Consider the following 14,420-nt stretch of genomic DNA (forward strand, 5'->3'; position numbering starts at 1 on the left):
AGACTGGGAGGAGAATGGTGTTGGTCTGCAGGCTGGGAGGAGAATGTGTGTTTCCATTGTCACTGACAACACTTTCTCAAAGATGCTACTTCTCCGTCTCCCTGGCAACACGCAGCCGCAGAACCCATGCGGAAGTCCCCGGCGGTGTGCTGCGTTGCCATGGAGCCGGTAATTCCAAGCTCACGTGCAGGCGATAACGGAAGGTGATTGGTGGGATTTAATAGACGCGGGCTGATTGAAAGTAATTTGCTACACGATGGAACAGGAGTGAGCTGCTCTGTGCCCGGAGACCACTTCCAACCCACTCCATATATAGCTGCCTCCACTGAGCCGCTTGCTGACTCTCGCTTTTAACTCAGAAAAGGAATTTGTTCTCAGCAGCACAGGGAGCTAACAAATTATGTAATTTTATTTTTTGAGAGGGGCTTGTCTAGTTTTCTTTGTGCTGAGCTAAACAGAAGCAGCCATGTACAAGAGTAATTCTGCTGCTGTAAAGCGTAATGCTGATCAGGAGAATATTTATTCAGCCCCACAAGTGGATCCAGTTAGTCAAAAACAGAGGACCGTTTTAGGAGTACTGAACGAAAATGATCAGAGGCGCTCGTTTTGTCAGGTAATCTTTTTTGTAAATCCGTTACTTGAACTTTTTTGTACTTGGAGCTATTTTAAAAAAATATCATTTTCTAAATCTCACTACATCAGGCGTTATGTATTTATTTCGGGAAGTTTGCAAACTGTGACCTTGATTCTTTACCTCCCCAGGATCAGGTTTCTCTTAAACCTTGTGGCATCGCTACTGCACTGGGTCCAGACAATGGCTTCACCAAGAGCTGCACTACTTCCGAATATCCGACTACTTTCGTTTCCAATTCCAGCTTCAACATTTACATGGAAGATGAAGTCCAGGATGAGGTCGAAGTCTCCGAGTGTAACTTGACCTCCGAACTGGAGACGAAGCTGGGGGAAGTTGGTAACTCCAAAGCAGCAGAAAACTACTGCCTGTTCTTGGATCTGAGTGAAGGTAACTGCAAGACGCTTGGTCTGGCTCGGCATTAACTCAAACTCGTTTTCCTTTCTTCCTCCTCGCTGCAGATGATCGCATCGCCGTATCCGTTTTTGTTATCGTTACTAACAGGAGTGGGTTTGAAATTTTGAGTCCTCCGTGTTCTTGTTTTTTTTGCGTTGTCGTTGGCTCATTTCAAACTTCTCCCTAACTGCTTGTGCCTCTCCCGCAGTTTCGCCTATGTTAGTGGACTCCTCAATGCGATCGCTGGCTTCCCATCCAGATTCCCAGGATGTGCATGTAGATTATCTCGCTGTGGAAGGTTATGCAGAGGACATCTATCGATACCTTCGAGAGGCAGAAGTGAGTTATTGTAAACTTTATCTAGAGGGCGTTTCGAATCGCAAAAAATGATCCGTTTTTCACGACTGTTCAATCCTGGATTCTCCTCGGTGGTACTGTTCGGGTTTGGCTTTTCGGTTTTAAAGCTGGTATCCCATCGTGTTGTGAAAACCACAACTTTTTTGCAGTAATATTTATGACAAAACCCATAGAATATCAATCCACCTAAAGATAGTTGACCAGAATTAGGCCACCCGGCTCATCGAGTTTGCTCTGCCATTCGATCATGGCTGATTTTTGGGAAGACGGGTTATCTGACGCTGATTTTCCAGTCCCCTTGTGAAGTTGACAGTTTACCTCAAGATTTATCGAAATAAAACCGACTCTAAACCCCACCAATGTTCATTGGATTAAATCGTCACTGGCCTAATTCCACAAATTCCTACTTTGTTTTGAAACGAATGTTCTGGTCTTGGTGCTTTCTCATCTGTGAGCCCAGATCTCGTGATGAGAAACTGCACAGACATTTCTGCCATGGAGTTCCATCCTGCCGCCCAATGTTAATTCTCTGTTTCAGGAGAAATGCAGACCCAAGTTTGGCTACATGAAGAAGCAGCCAGATATAACGCCCAGTATGCGCTCCATCCTTGTGGACTGGCTTGTAGAAGTCAGTGAGGAGTACAGTTTGCAAACGGAAACCTTGTATTTGGCGATAAACTACCTGGACAGATTCCTGTCCTGTATGTCGGTCCTGCGAGGAAAGCTGCAACTTGTAGGGACAGCAGCCATGCTTGTGGCATCGTAAGTTGTTTTTGCTTGCATTAGCGAATTTCAGAAGGGCTAAAAATCAATCTCGCTGGTTATTTTGTTCTGGGGTTGCAGGCGTCGCCAGGCTAATATGAGTCACATTCTCAAACCGCTGCAGTCCCTGAGGTGTAGGTACACTCGGTGCTCCTTGGGGAGGGAGTTCCAGGATTTTCACCCAGCAGCAGTGATATACGTGATATACAGTGAGCTACGATATATTTCCACGGTGAATGGCTTTGGGGGGGGGGGGGGGGGCGGAACTTGCAGTTGATCTTGTGCACCTACTGTCCTTGTAGATTTAGAGCCTTGAGTTACAGCAGTACATCTTGTAATGGTACAAACTGCTGCCACTGTAGAGTTGCGTTTATTGTGGGAGATAGAGGGCTGCTTTGACCTGGGTGGTATCGAACTTTTTGGAGCTGCACTCATCCAGGCGAGAACACTTGGCTTGTCTTGTAACTGGTGGACAGACTTTGGGGAGTCGGGAAGTAAGTTTCACTCTGCAGAATTCCTGACCTCTTGAAGCCATAGTATTTATATGGCTCGTCAAATTGAGTTCCAATAGTAATGCCATTGAATATTACTTGCGTGTTTGTCTAGGACTCCTTGATGCTGCATTGTCAAATGCAGCCTTTGGCAGTTACACTCCCCTCTGCCCATGTTTAGATCAAATCTAATGTCAGGAGCTGTGGTTCTAGCATCAATCAGCAGGCTATTGAGTGCCACATGATAGCACTGACAACCTTGTCCAGCATTTTTTCCAATTGAGAACTAATTGCTGGCTTTAATTTGTCCTGCCTTTCTGTGGACAAGACCTACCTGGGCAATTTTCCACTTTAAGGTTGACGCCTGTTGTAGCTGTACTGGAAATGCTTGGCTGGGTGCAGCTACTTCTGGAGCACACTTCTTCAGAACTATTGCTGGAGTGTTCTGCAGGATCATGGTGTCTTAAATCACTTCTAAAGAATAATTGTGTGTACTTGTTTCTCACCTAGGAAATATGAAGAAATCTACCCGCCAGAAATAGATGAATTTGTCTACATAACAGATGACACCTATACAAAAAAACAACTCCTGCGCATGGAGCATCTCCTGCTCAAGGTTTTGAGTTTTGACATGACTGTTCCAACAGTCAACCAGTTCCTAACACAGTATTTGAAGGAGAAAGGGACTGGTGGGCAAATGGGACCTCTAGCTATGGTATGTATAATTTAATTTCTGGGTGAATTCCATGGCAGAGTTCTGTGATTCTGAATATGCAATAGAAAGGACTCTTAAATGAAGCTAGTTAGTAATATCTGCAGCATGATGTAAATTCAAATAAAGACTTCAATGAGGTGTACAGCATGAGGATTTGAAGTAAAAGTAAATGAGAAATCCAAATATCATTTTCCCCTTCCTGCATGGCAGCATGAACCAAATAAGATCAAGCGTTCCCCTGCTCAGATGGAATTCCACATTAGCCCAAAGCCTCAACCCCCCTTGGGTCAGATGCCCCACAGCATGAGCCACCTCGCGGAAATGCCCTCCATGCCTTTTTCTACCGCGTGGAGGTGTTTCCTGTACGAGCTGCTGCTGCACACCTTCCACTACTGGATACACCTTGGCGGGCCTTGTTGCCGTCGGGCGGTGGAGGTCCCTCTATGGAGGGTTCTTCCCCCAATTACATCGGGGACCTGATGAGGGTGATGCATGCAGCAGTGCCGCACAATCATAGGGTTCACGGGCTCCGAAGCTTGCCCCTTCTGTGGCCTTGTGGAGTCCGTGGACCATGTCTATGTTTTGTGTCTTGGGCTGCACTCCCTTTTTTTTGTTTTCCTCAAACCTTTTATTGATCTGTTTGCACTTCAGTCCCACACTCCTGATCTACGGACACCTTGTGCAGAGGAGTGGGTTGGGATGGTGATCTCCTCATGAACCTGCTCCTGGACCTGGCGAAACGTGCCACTTAAGGTCCAGGCAGTGGGCGATTTGAGGGGGCCGTCCATCCTGACTGTCTGCCCCTCTACTGTGGCTACATTCGCGGCCAGGTGTCCCTGGAGAGGGAGCATGTGGTGTCCATGGGCACGGTTGATGCTTTCTGTGCCCATTGGGCACTGCAGGGGTTGGGGTGTGTTATTGACCCTAATAATCACATTATGATTTGATGTTTTTAAGTTTCCTTTGTACTTTGATTTTTGTTCGGGCTGTTCCCCCTCCTTTTGGGGAGCTGCCCCTTTTTACTTATTTAATTTGAGTTTGTTTATTTGGTTTGACCTTAAACGAGGCCAAATAAGATCAAAATGTAAGCAATCTAATTCAAAAGGGTGCAAGATTGCAAAGATGAGGGACCACTTCTCTCTCTAAGTGAGATCTAATATCAATTTTAAAGATGGTAACTATTAGAAAAGGTATCATGCAGTCAGTCCATGTCTGTGCCAGCCAAACAAAACACCAATGCTGGAAAATCTCAGGTCTGACAGCATCTGAAGAGAATACAGCCAACACTTGAGTCTGACCCTGGAAAGCTCTAGTTCTCTCCACAGATGCTGTCAGACCTGCTGAGATTTTCCAGCGTTTCCTGTTTTTATTCCAGCATCTGCAGTATTAATCTTAAAAAAAAAAAACTAGCTGCTCATTTTAATCCCATTTTTCAGCACCTGGTCTGTAGCCTTGCAGATTGCAGCAGTTCAGATGCAAATCAAGATGCTTTTTTAAAAAAGAAAGTTGAGCAACCACCAATTCGAGCAGAATTCCAGATAGCTATCACCCTCTGGGTGTAAAAGTTTTCCTCTTATTCCCTCTAATCCTTTTTCCAAGCACCTTTTTAAATCCAAGGTAAGGAAAACAATCCTAGCCTATTAATCTCCTTAGAGCTGCAATTTTCAAGCCCTGGCAACATCCTTGTAAATCTCCCCTGCACTCTCTCAAGATCAATTGTCCTCGACCAGAACTGTACACTAGGCCCCATGCCAATAAGTACCACAATACCTTGTCAATATTTGTCATGTGCTCATGCCCTAAGTAAGGGACTGAATGCCACCTTGCTTTTAACCAATCCAGTCTGTCCTTCTGGTGGATAGAGCTTGCCAGTTTGTGTTCACCAGCATTTATCCCTAACCAAGATAGTGCCAACATCCATTATTATCTCTTGCATGTTGATTTCTTGTTTCCAGGAGCAAGTAAGCTCTTCCTTGAGCTTTGCTTCGCTTCACAAACTTTTTTTATTTGGCAAATAATTTGGGTAGAAATACTCCATGGCCATGTTGGAGTGAGGAGAGGGGTATTAGAATTGCACAGTAGAACATTCTCGAATCTTGACACCTCACCATGGTGAAACATGAACACTATGCAGTCAAATAATTCAATTGCAATTGTTCTAACAATCCTGTTTTTTTTAAAAAAGGCATGGTTTAAATGCTACACATTTGGAGTGGCCATTTCTATAAAGTTTAACAGACACAGCTTTTCCTATGACAGTTTAAATGGAACCAGGCCTATTGTGCGAATATTCAACTCCTTATCTCAATTATAATTCCTGGGTATGTTCCAGAGTCTAGAGGTATCATTGAATTTGCAATTTATTCTATAGTACAAGAAACTGAATTGTCATTTAAGAACACAACTGGTTTGGTGAGTTTTGGCAAGGAAATCCTGAAAGCCCACGGCTTATCACCACATTAACGTTGATGCCAGTTGTAGCTGTACTGGAAATGCTTGGCTGGGTTTGATTTTGATTTGACTCCAATCTCCAAGTGGTTGGATTAGTGCTCTAACAATTTTTCATGTAATCCGATCTTGGAGATCCTCTCCACTTTGAGCCGGCAGTTTGTGGTGTCGGTGGTAGCCATGATGTGGAGATGCTGGTGTTGGACTGGGGTAGGTACAGTAAGAAGTCTCCACACCAGGTTTATTTGGTAGCACAAGCTTTCAGAGTGCTGCCCCTTCAGCAGGTGATGAAGGGGCAGTGCTCTGAAAGCTCGTGCTACCAAATAGACCAGTTGGACTTTAACCTGGCGTTGAGCCTTCTTACTATACCTTCTCTCCTCAACTAAGGATGAGTAATAAATGGCAGCAGTGCCCAAATATTGAATACAACACCTGATTGAAAATAGTGCAGCAGAAGTGGTGTCAGTGGATTTGGATTCCCATATGTCCATTGATGTCACTGTCATTGACAAGTGTCAATATTGGCCAAGGCCCAATTCCACTCTGTTTTACTGAGGCTCACAATATCCAAGCTGAACCATCAATGATGACCACCTGAAATAAAAGGCAAAAAACCTTTGCCTATTTTTGAAGTTAATTTTATTCTTGTGGGTTGGTGTGGCCAGCAAGATGAACGTGTCCTAAAGTAGCAAGTGGGAAAGCTTAAAACATTAAATACTTATGAAAATGGGTGTTGACTGACCTGAAGATGTGAAACTTTTACAGGAGTGAACATTAATTTCTAAGATGGGGGTTTGGGATTTGCATCCAAGTCTGTCTTGAGGAGCTAGCCATATGAAACTTTATGCTGTGGAATTAAATATTAACAAATGTCATTGGTTTATAGGTGGTGATTGGATAGTTAGGTCTTTACAAAGACTTGATTGTCTTTAGGACAAGGTGGCACATTAAGGGTTTAGGATTGGAGCTGTCTCTATGCTTATGCCAGTCATCTGTACTATGAGTTATTCAAACTTAAATACTTGCACAGTAAACTTGTGGTTTGGAGTTGGAGTGTAGGAGGACCAATGATTGAAGTAAAACTGCTGCAAGGATAATTGGTGCATTTGGCATGTTGGATAAGCTCTTATTGCTAAAAGCCACCTGAAAATTGCTGTCACTGTACCAATTGGCTAACTATCTTTCTCCACTCCACAGTACATAGCTGAGTTGAGTTTACTAGAAGCTGATGTATGTCTGAAGTATATGCCTTCTCTGATGGCAGCAGCTGCATATTGCTTGGCAAACTACACAATCAACAGTGCTTTTTGGGTAAGATTGTGGCAATAACATACCACATGCATTTAAAATCAGTTCTGGAAATGCATAGCAGCTCAATATCCACCTTCATAACTAAGGAAAGATTGGGGTTAATGAAAAATGAATGATTATTTGATGGCAGTGTCCAATTATCCCACTCATTGCATGGAGAGGGGATCAAGGGCATGGATTGAAAATGCCATGTAATAAGGATATAATTTCTGCTGCTCTGCTTAGCTGACAGCACCCTGCCCCAATATCAACCCATCTCTCCCTGGATACTAGCAGACTCTTCTGCCATGAAGAACACTGCAGTGTCCAGGAGGGAGACTGACTAGCTGTTCCTGGAGCTTGTACATTCTCCTCAGTTATGATCTCTGGATAATGTCACAGAACAGTTCCTGCTGACCTGTATTCCAGTATTTTAATTGGTGTAGTTTTCCACTTCACTGTATTGCATGCTAACATTGTTTACTAGCTCAACAAAGGAACATTGAATCCTCTTAATTTAACTTTGACTATGCTCAACTCAAACTTGAACATCACACCTTTTGGAGATTATAATTAAACTATCTTTGTCTGTTTGACAGCCTGAACCACTTGCTACATTTACTGGTTATTCATTAGTTGATATTGTACCTTGTCTGAATGATATGCACAAGACCTTCCTTCAAGCCAAATTCCAGCCCCAACAAGCCATTAAGGAAAAATACAAGAGCTCCAAGTAAGTCGGATGTTTAAATCAATATGAAGTGTTTCTGTAAAACAAGCTCTTTAAAAAAAACTCTCTTCTCCCCAGGTATTTGAGAATCTCTCTCATTGAGCCTCCAGCAACTTTACCTCTGCATGCACTTACAGGCAAATTGAAGGATGAAAATTGAACACTCTCTTGTAGGATGAAAATGGAGCACTGATTTTATTAAATGCTAAGATAGACTGAACTGGTCATAAACACTTGAGGACTGCTGCTAACCAACTCCATGGCTGACTGCTATTGGATTGTGACCTTGTTTTATGGAATATTTTAAGGTGCAATTTTTACAGTATTAAATTTTTAATATTTATAAGGGTACTCTATATAGATTTTGTGAATAGTGACTTCAAATGCCATGTACTGCTTCATGAACAGTTTTTTAAATGCAAATAGCATTTCTCACTGACATAGATGGTGGTGGCTGGAATGAGTGTTTGTACTTTGTATTTGGACAAACAATAAAGCATTGAAGAAAAAAATTCTTGTAAAGTGGTGTCCTTGTTTTACATGAGTACATTTGTCATCCAAGACTAAGATTGAAGCAAAGCTTCAAGTGATTAGTGTTGGCTTGGGAGGGAGAGATGGCATGAAATGTTCCATGCATTTCACTTCAATAGCTATTTTTTAAAAATGGAATGAAGAATTTGATGCAATCTTGGTCCTGATTTAGTAATGTGTAATTTTGATTGGCTTCTGAGCCCAAGTTGAAGGCATCTTGAACTGTTCAAATTGGATATCTAAACTTTCAATCTAAATATTGTGCATTTGTAAAGTCTTTGCTTTAAATGGTGTTTTGGATGGTTCCAGTGCAGGATAATTGCCCAGCAGAAGTGGAATTTCCGAGGCAATTCCCATGCAGTCCTTGCATGGGGACTTCAGGGTCCCCAGCATTTTTTTTGGAATGCCTCCCAGAAAGATCAAAGTTCTGGACCATCATGTAAAAGAGCACGATCACTATGAAAACGTGTTATAAAACCAGGTTTTTCCTGTCCTTGGAATCAAAGATTTGTAATATGCTAGCCATTGTTTCAGAAGTCAATGTACTCTTGAGGGGCAACTTTCAGAATAACAAATGAGAGAAGAATAGTGGGATTCTAATTACCCTAATATAAACTAACTAGTAACAAAGTGATTTCCTAAGATGTGTACAGAACTTCTAAATTGATGTTTCTAGCCCATGTAGAACAAAGCAGTGCTAGATCTAATTCTGGGAAGTGGAGTCTGTTGCAGGGGAATATTTAGGTACTAATGACAAGAATGAGGGGTTCTCTGACTGGGCTGGACATTGGTTGCTGGAGTGTTGTTCCAGACCCTTTAGCTAAAGAAACAAGGGGGTCACAGACTCTGGATAGAGGGTAGGCTATTTGAGGACCGAGGGTGTGGAATTCTCTGCAGAAGGCTGTGATGTCACAAATATAACAAGATGGAAATAGATTTCTAGACACCAAGGGGGAGAATGTGGGTTGTACATAATTGGCTAAAGGGATAAGAGTAATAGTTTTCTTAATGGAGATGATATGCAGTGGGGTCCCCAGGGATTGATTAAATGATTCTTGCAATATAAAACCTTGACTTGGGTATAAGATGTACAATTGTACCTTTCACATATGAAATTTGGCACCATAATAGTGTCATGCATCCTACATTACAACAGCGACTACACTTTGAAAATACTTCATTGGTTGTAAGGTGCTTTGAGATAGTGTGGTTGTGAAAGGTGCTGTTTAAATGCATATCTTTAATAATACATGTATAATATTTCGTGGATTCATTTCTGAAATTATGCATTAAACAGCGTATTTGCATCTCAGATACTTTGTGATCACTGATAGGAAAAGATGACTGTGCATAGTTCAATATTTCTTGGAGGGCCGAAGGGCCTGTTTCCTGTGCTGTACTGTTCTTTGTTTATCCCAGCAGAAAGATAAATGGAATTATTGGATGGTATTGAGGAATATTCGTCATCCTCTAAGCAGGGGTCAGCGAATGACTGGGAAAATAGTTAGTTCTGAGTTAGATAAAAGCAAAATACTGCGGATGGCAGAATCTGAAGGGTCATTCAGACTCAAAACATTGGCTCTATTTTCTCTCCATGGATATTGCCAGAGCTGCTGAGATTTTCTAGCATTTTGTTTAATTTATGCCATAAATCACAATTGTTTTTATATGAATCGTCACCTGAATAATTTACATTTTCTCCTGATAAGTAACATGGTTGTCTCAGTATGCCATTTACATAGTCACCTTCTGCATAACAAGATGCACACATTGTTATTTTTGCAGTCTGTAAAAGTACAGCAAGTTACTCTAATATGAAGCAGCGCAGACTTCTAACAATAGTCACTGTTCATTCCAAAAAACATTCTTCAAATGTTTCATTGATTCCTCTGAAAAGCAGGCTGGCATATTTTTTAAAATTATAGCACAGAGGGAGGCTATTGGGCCCATTTTGGTCGGGCTAGCTCTTTGAAAAAACAATTCAATTTGTCTCATTCCTCCATCATCTCCCTAAAACCCTGTATTTTTCCCCCTTTCAAGTATTTTTCAGAACATAAATAGGAGCAGGAGTAGGCCTTCGAGCCACCCTGTCATTCAATAGATCATGGCTGATCTGAAGTGGATCAGTTCCACTTACCTGCCTGATCCCTATAACCCCTAATTCCCTTACCAATCAGGAATCCATCTATCTGTGATTTAAACATATTCAACGAGGTAGCCTCTACCACTTCAGTGGGCAGAGAATTCCAGAGATTCACCACCCTCTGAGAGAAGAAGTTCCTCCTCAAATCTGTCCTAAACTGACTCCCCTTTATTTTGAGGCTGTGCTCTCTAGTTCTAGTTTCCTTTCTAAGTGGAAAGAATCTCTCCACCTCTACCCTATCCAGCCCCTTCATTATCTTATAGGTCTCTATAAGATCCCCCCTCAGCCTTCTAAATTCCAACGAGTACAAACCCAATCTGCTCAGTCTCTCCTCATAATCCTTCCGCAAATAAGGGGACCAATACTGCACACAGCTGTGGCCGCACCAATGCCCTGTACACATGCAGCAAGACATCTCTGCTTTTATATTCTATCCCCCTTGCGATATAGGCCAACATCCCATTTGCCTTCTTGATCACCTGTTGCACCTGCAGACTGGGTTTTTCCGTCTCATGCACAAGGACCCCCAGGTCCCTCTGCACAGCAGCATGTTGTAATTTCTTTCCATTTAGATAATCCAATTTGCTATTATTTCTTCCAAAGTGAATAACCTCGCATTTGTTAACGTTATACTCCATCTGCCAGATCTTCGCCCACTCACTCAGCCTGTCCAAATCTCTCTGCAGACCTTCTACGCCCTCCACACGATTCCCTTTTTCACTTATCTTTGTGTCGTCTGCAAACTTTGCTACCCTCCACTCAGTGCCCTCCTCCAGATCGTCTATATAAATGGTAAATAGTTGAGGCCCCAGTACCGATCCCTGCGGCACGCCACTAGTTACCATCTGCCAACCAAAAAAGCACCCATTTATTCCGACTCTGCTTCCTGTCGGATAGCCAATCCACACTAACACCCTACCCCCAACTCCGTGTGACCAATCTTCTTCAGCAACCTTTTGTGAGGCACCTTATCAAACGCCTTTAGGAAATCCAAAAACACCGCATCCACCGGTTCCCCTCTGTCAATCGCACTAGTCACATCTTCATAAAAATCTAACCAGTTCGTCAAGCACAACTTTCCCCTCATGAATCCATGCTGCGTCTGCTTAATCGAACCATTCTTATCCAGATGGCCTGCTATTTCTTCTTTAATGATGGATTCCAGCATTTTCCCAACTACAGACGTTAAGCTGACCAGCCTGTAGTTAGCCGTCTTTTGTCTATTTCCTTTTTTAAACAGCGGCGTAACATTAACCATTTTCCAATCCGCCGGCACTACCCCAGAATCCAACGAATTTTGATAAATAACCACTAACGCATCCGCTATTACCTCTGACATTTCTTTCAGTACCCTGGGATGCATTCCATCCGGGCCCAGGGACTTGTCCACCTTCAGTCCCATTAGTCTACCAAGCACTGCCTCCCTGGTAACACTAATTGTATTGAGTACCTCTCCTCCTACCAACCCTCTATCGTTAATATTCAGTAAACTATTTGTGTCTTCCACCGTGAAGACCGACACAAAAAACGTATTTAAAGTTTCAGCCATTTCCTCATTTCCCATTATTAAATCCCCCCTCTCGTCCTCCAAGGGTCCAACATTCACTCTTGCCACTCTATTCCTTTTTATATATTTGTAAAAGCTTTTACTATCATTTTTTATATTTAGGGCTAGCCGAGCTTCATAACCTATCTTTCCTTTCTTTATCGCTTTCTTAGTCGTTCTTTGTTGTCTCTTAAAGTTTTCCCAATCTTCCGATTCTCCACTATTTTTGGCCACTCTGTACGCATCGGTCTTTAATTTAATACTCTCCTTAATTTCCTTCGTTATCCACAGCTGGTTATCCCTTTTCTTACAGCCGTTCTTTATCACCGGAATATATTGTTGCTGAGTACTGAAAAGGATCTCCTTAAAAATACTCCACTGTTCCTCAGCAGTCCTACCTACCAGTCTGCTCTCCCAGTCCACCTTAGCCAATTCAGCCCTCACCCTATCGTACTTCCCTCTGCTCAAACAGAGGACAGTGGTATGGGATCCTACTTTCTCCTCTTCCATTTGTATCAGAAATTCGACCATATTGTGATCACTTGACCCAAGAGGGTCCTTCACAAGAACATCCTTAATTCTACCTACCTCGTTACACATTACCAGATCTAAGATAACTCGTTCCCTTGTTGGTTCTGTAACATACTGTTCAAGGTAACTATCCCGACAGCATTCTAAGAACTCTTCCTCCATCCCACCCCTTCCAACTTGAGTCAGCCAATCAATATGCAGGTTGAAGTCTCCCATGATTATTGCCGTTCCGTTTTTGCACGCATCCATTATTTGCTTGTTTATAGCCCTCCCCAGCTCAACATTATTATTTGGGGGCCTATAGACCACGCCTACTAGTGTCTTTCTCCCCCTACTATTTATCCACTTCCCTTTTGAAAGTTATTATTGAATTAGCTTCCAACACTCTTTCAGACAGTGCCTTCCAGATCACAGCTCACCATTGTACTTTTACTGAAAACTGGTTTAACACACACAGGAAAATAGCACTGCGTACGCTGAGTGTTTTTTGTACCTAACATGATGTACAAGAACACTTGGCTTGTTTCACTCCCAGAAAGGGGGCTAATCCACCTTGAAGTGAATGAAATATTCTGATAAGCAGACTTAACCAGGGAATTATAGATCAACATAAGCACAAAAATTTGGAAGTATTCCTTTTCATTTGACAACAATATTTTGTGAATATTATTAATTTGTGTTTAATCTGGTAATGTTTTAATCATCATAGAATCCCTACAGTGCAGAAGGAGGCCTTTCAGCCCACTGAGTCTGCGCTGACTCTCCGATAGAGCATCTTACCCAGGCACTCCACACTATTATCCCTGTAACCTCGTGCATTTATCCCACTAATCCCCCGAACCTACACATCTTGGGACACTAAGGGGCAACTTAGCTTGGCTAATCCACCTAACCTGCACATCTTTAGACTGTGGGAGGAAACCGGAGGACTCAGAGGAAAACTACGCAGACACAGGGAGAATGTGCACACTCCACACAGGCAGTCACCCGAGCCAGAATTGAATCCAGGTCCCTGGCGTTGTGAGGCAGCAGTGCTAACCACTGTGCCACCATAATATTGAAATATATTTTTTAAATTACAATTCTTAAAAGCAATTATAAGTGTCAGGGCTAACTGAATGGTTAACATTTGTATTTTCTAAATCTTTGTTGACTCAGCATAATTCAAAATACTTTGCACAAGTTTTTGGTAATTATTTTTTATTTTGAACTTTAAAATGAATATTCCTGTTCACAATTCTTACTTAGCTTGAGAGAGCTGAGAAATCCGATGTCCTCGATGAAAGGCTACACACTTCCAGATTGGTGATAGAACTCCCTGTATTGCCTCTGCATTCAGGACAGGGGGAACTAGAAGCAATAACATTCTTAAGCCTCTGCAATGCAATCAACAGTAGTAATAACAAAAACGCCAGCAAACTGAAGAAAATTGACAGATGTACAAAGACATTAGATAGGTGGCTGGTGGATAACGAATCCATAGCTGTGTTGAATGACGTTGGGTAGGGTTCATCAATTGTCTGATTTCCAGAGTTCCTACTGAATAAATCAATAGCTGTTTCAGCAGTAGACATTTCCAATATTTATTCCTGCGGGCTATGTAGAAGGTAACTATGAATGTTTCTGCTACAGTTCCACTCAGCAATTAATGCTTTGACATTTGTATACAGAGCCACAGGAGAAGTCAAATCCAGAATAAATTGACCTTTGTGTCCAGGAGCAGCAGTGAGGAGAGAAAAAAATAAAAACGAAACCACATTAAACCAATAAAACAGCATAAAAAACAGCTTTGAAGCAAATGGAGCACTTAAACATTCAGCTGCAACATAACAAAAGACTAGTAAAGAGT

The 14,420-nt window shown here is 42.2% G+C and overlaps 2 protein-coding genes across 2 annotated transcripts; one reads left to right on the top strand and one right to left on the bottom strand.

The window, feature by feature from the left end:
• Nucleotides 1–466: 466 nt before the first annotated feature.
• On the top strand, nucleotides 467–8,322 carry ccna1 (cyclin A1). Its single transcript, XM_078221454.1, has 8 exons — nucleotides 467–613; nucleotides 763–1,021; nucleotides 1,236–1,366; nucleotides 1,923–2,146; nucleotides 3,148–3,352; nucleotides 6,998–7,111; nucleotides 7,690–7,823; nucleotides 7,899–8,322. The coding sequence occupies exons 1-8, from the start codon at nucleotides 467–469 to the stop codon at nucleotides 7,978–7,980; spliced, it is 1,296 nt and encodes a 431-aa protein (XP_078077580.1). The 3' UTR covers nucleotides 7,981–8,322.
• A 5,493-nt stretch (nucleotides 8,323–13,815) lies between these two features.
• sertm1 (serine rich and transmembrane domain containing 1) lies at nucleotides 13,816–14,145 on the bottom strand. The gene has a single exon (XM_078222859.1). It carries the CDS (start codon nucleotides 14,143–14,145, stop codon nucleotides 13,816–13,818), a length of 330 nt encoding a protein of 109 aa, XP_078078985.1.
• Nucleotides 14,146–14,420: the final 275 nt, after the last annotated feature.

Source organism: Mustelus asterias, chromosome 10 (assembly GCF_964213995.1).
Source record: "Mustelus asterias chromosome 10, sMusAst1.hap1.1, whole genome shotgun sequence".
Taxonomy (NCBI): Eukaryota; Metazoa; Chordata; class Chondrichthyes; order Carcharhiniformes; family Triakidae; genus Mustelus; species Mustelus asterias.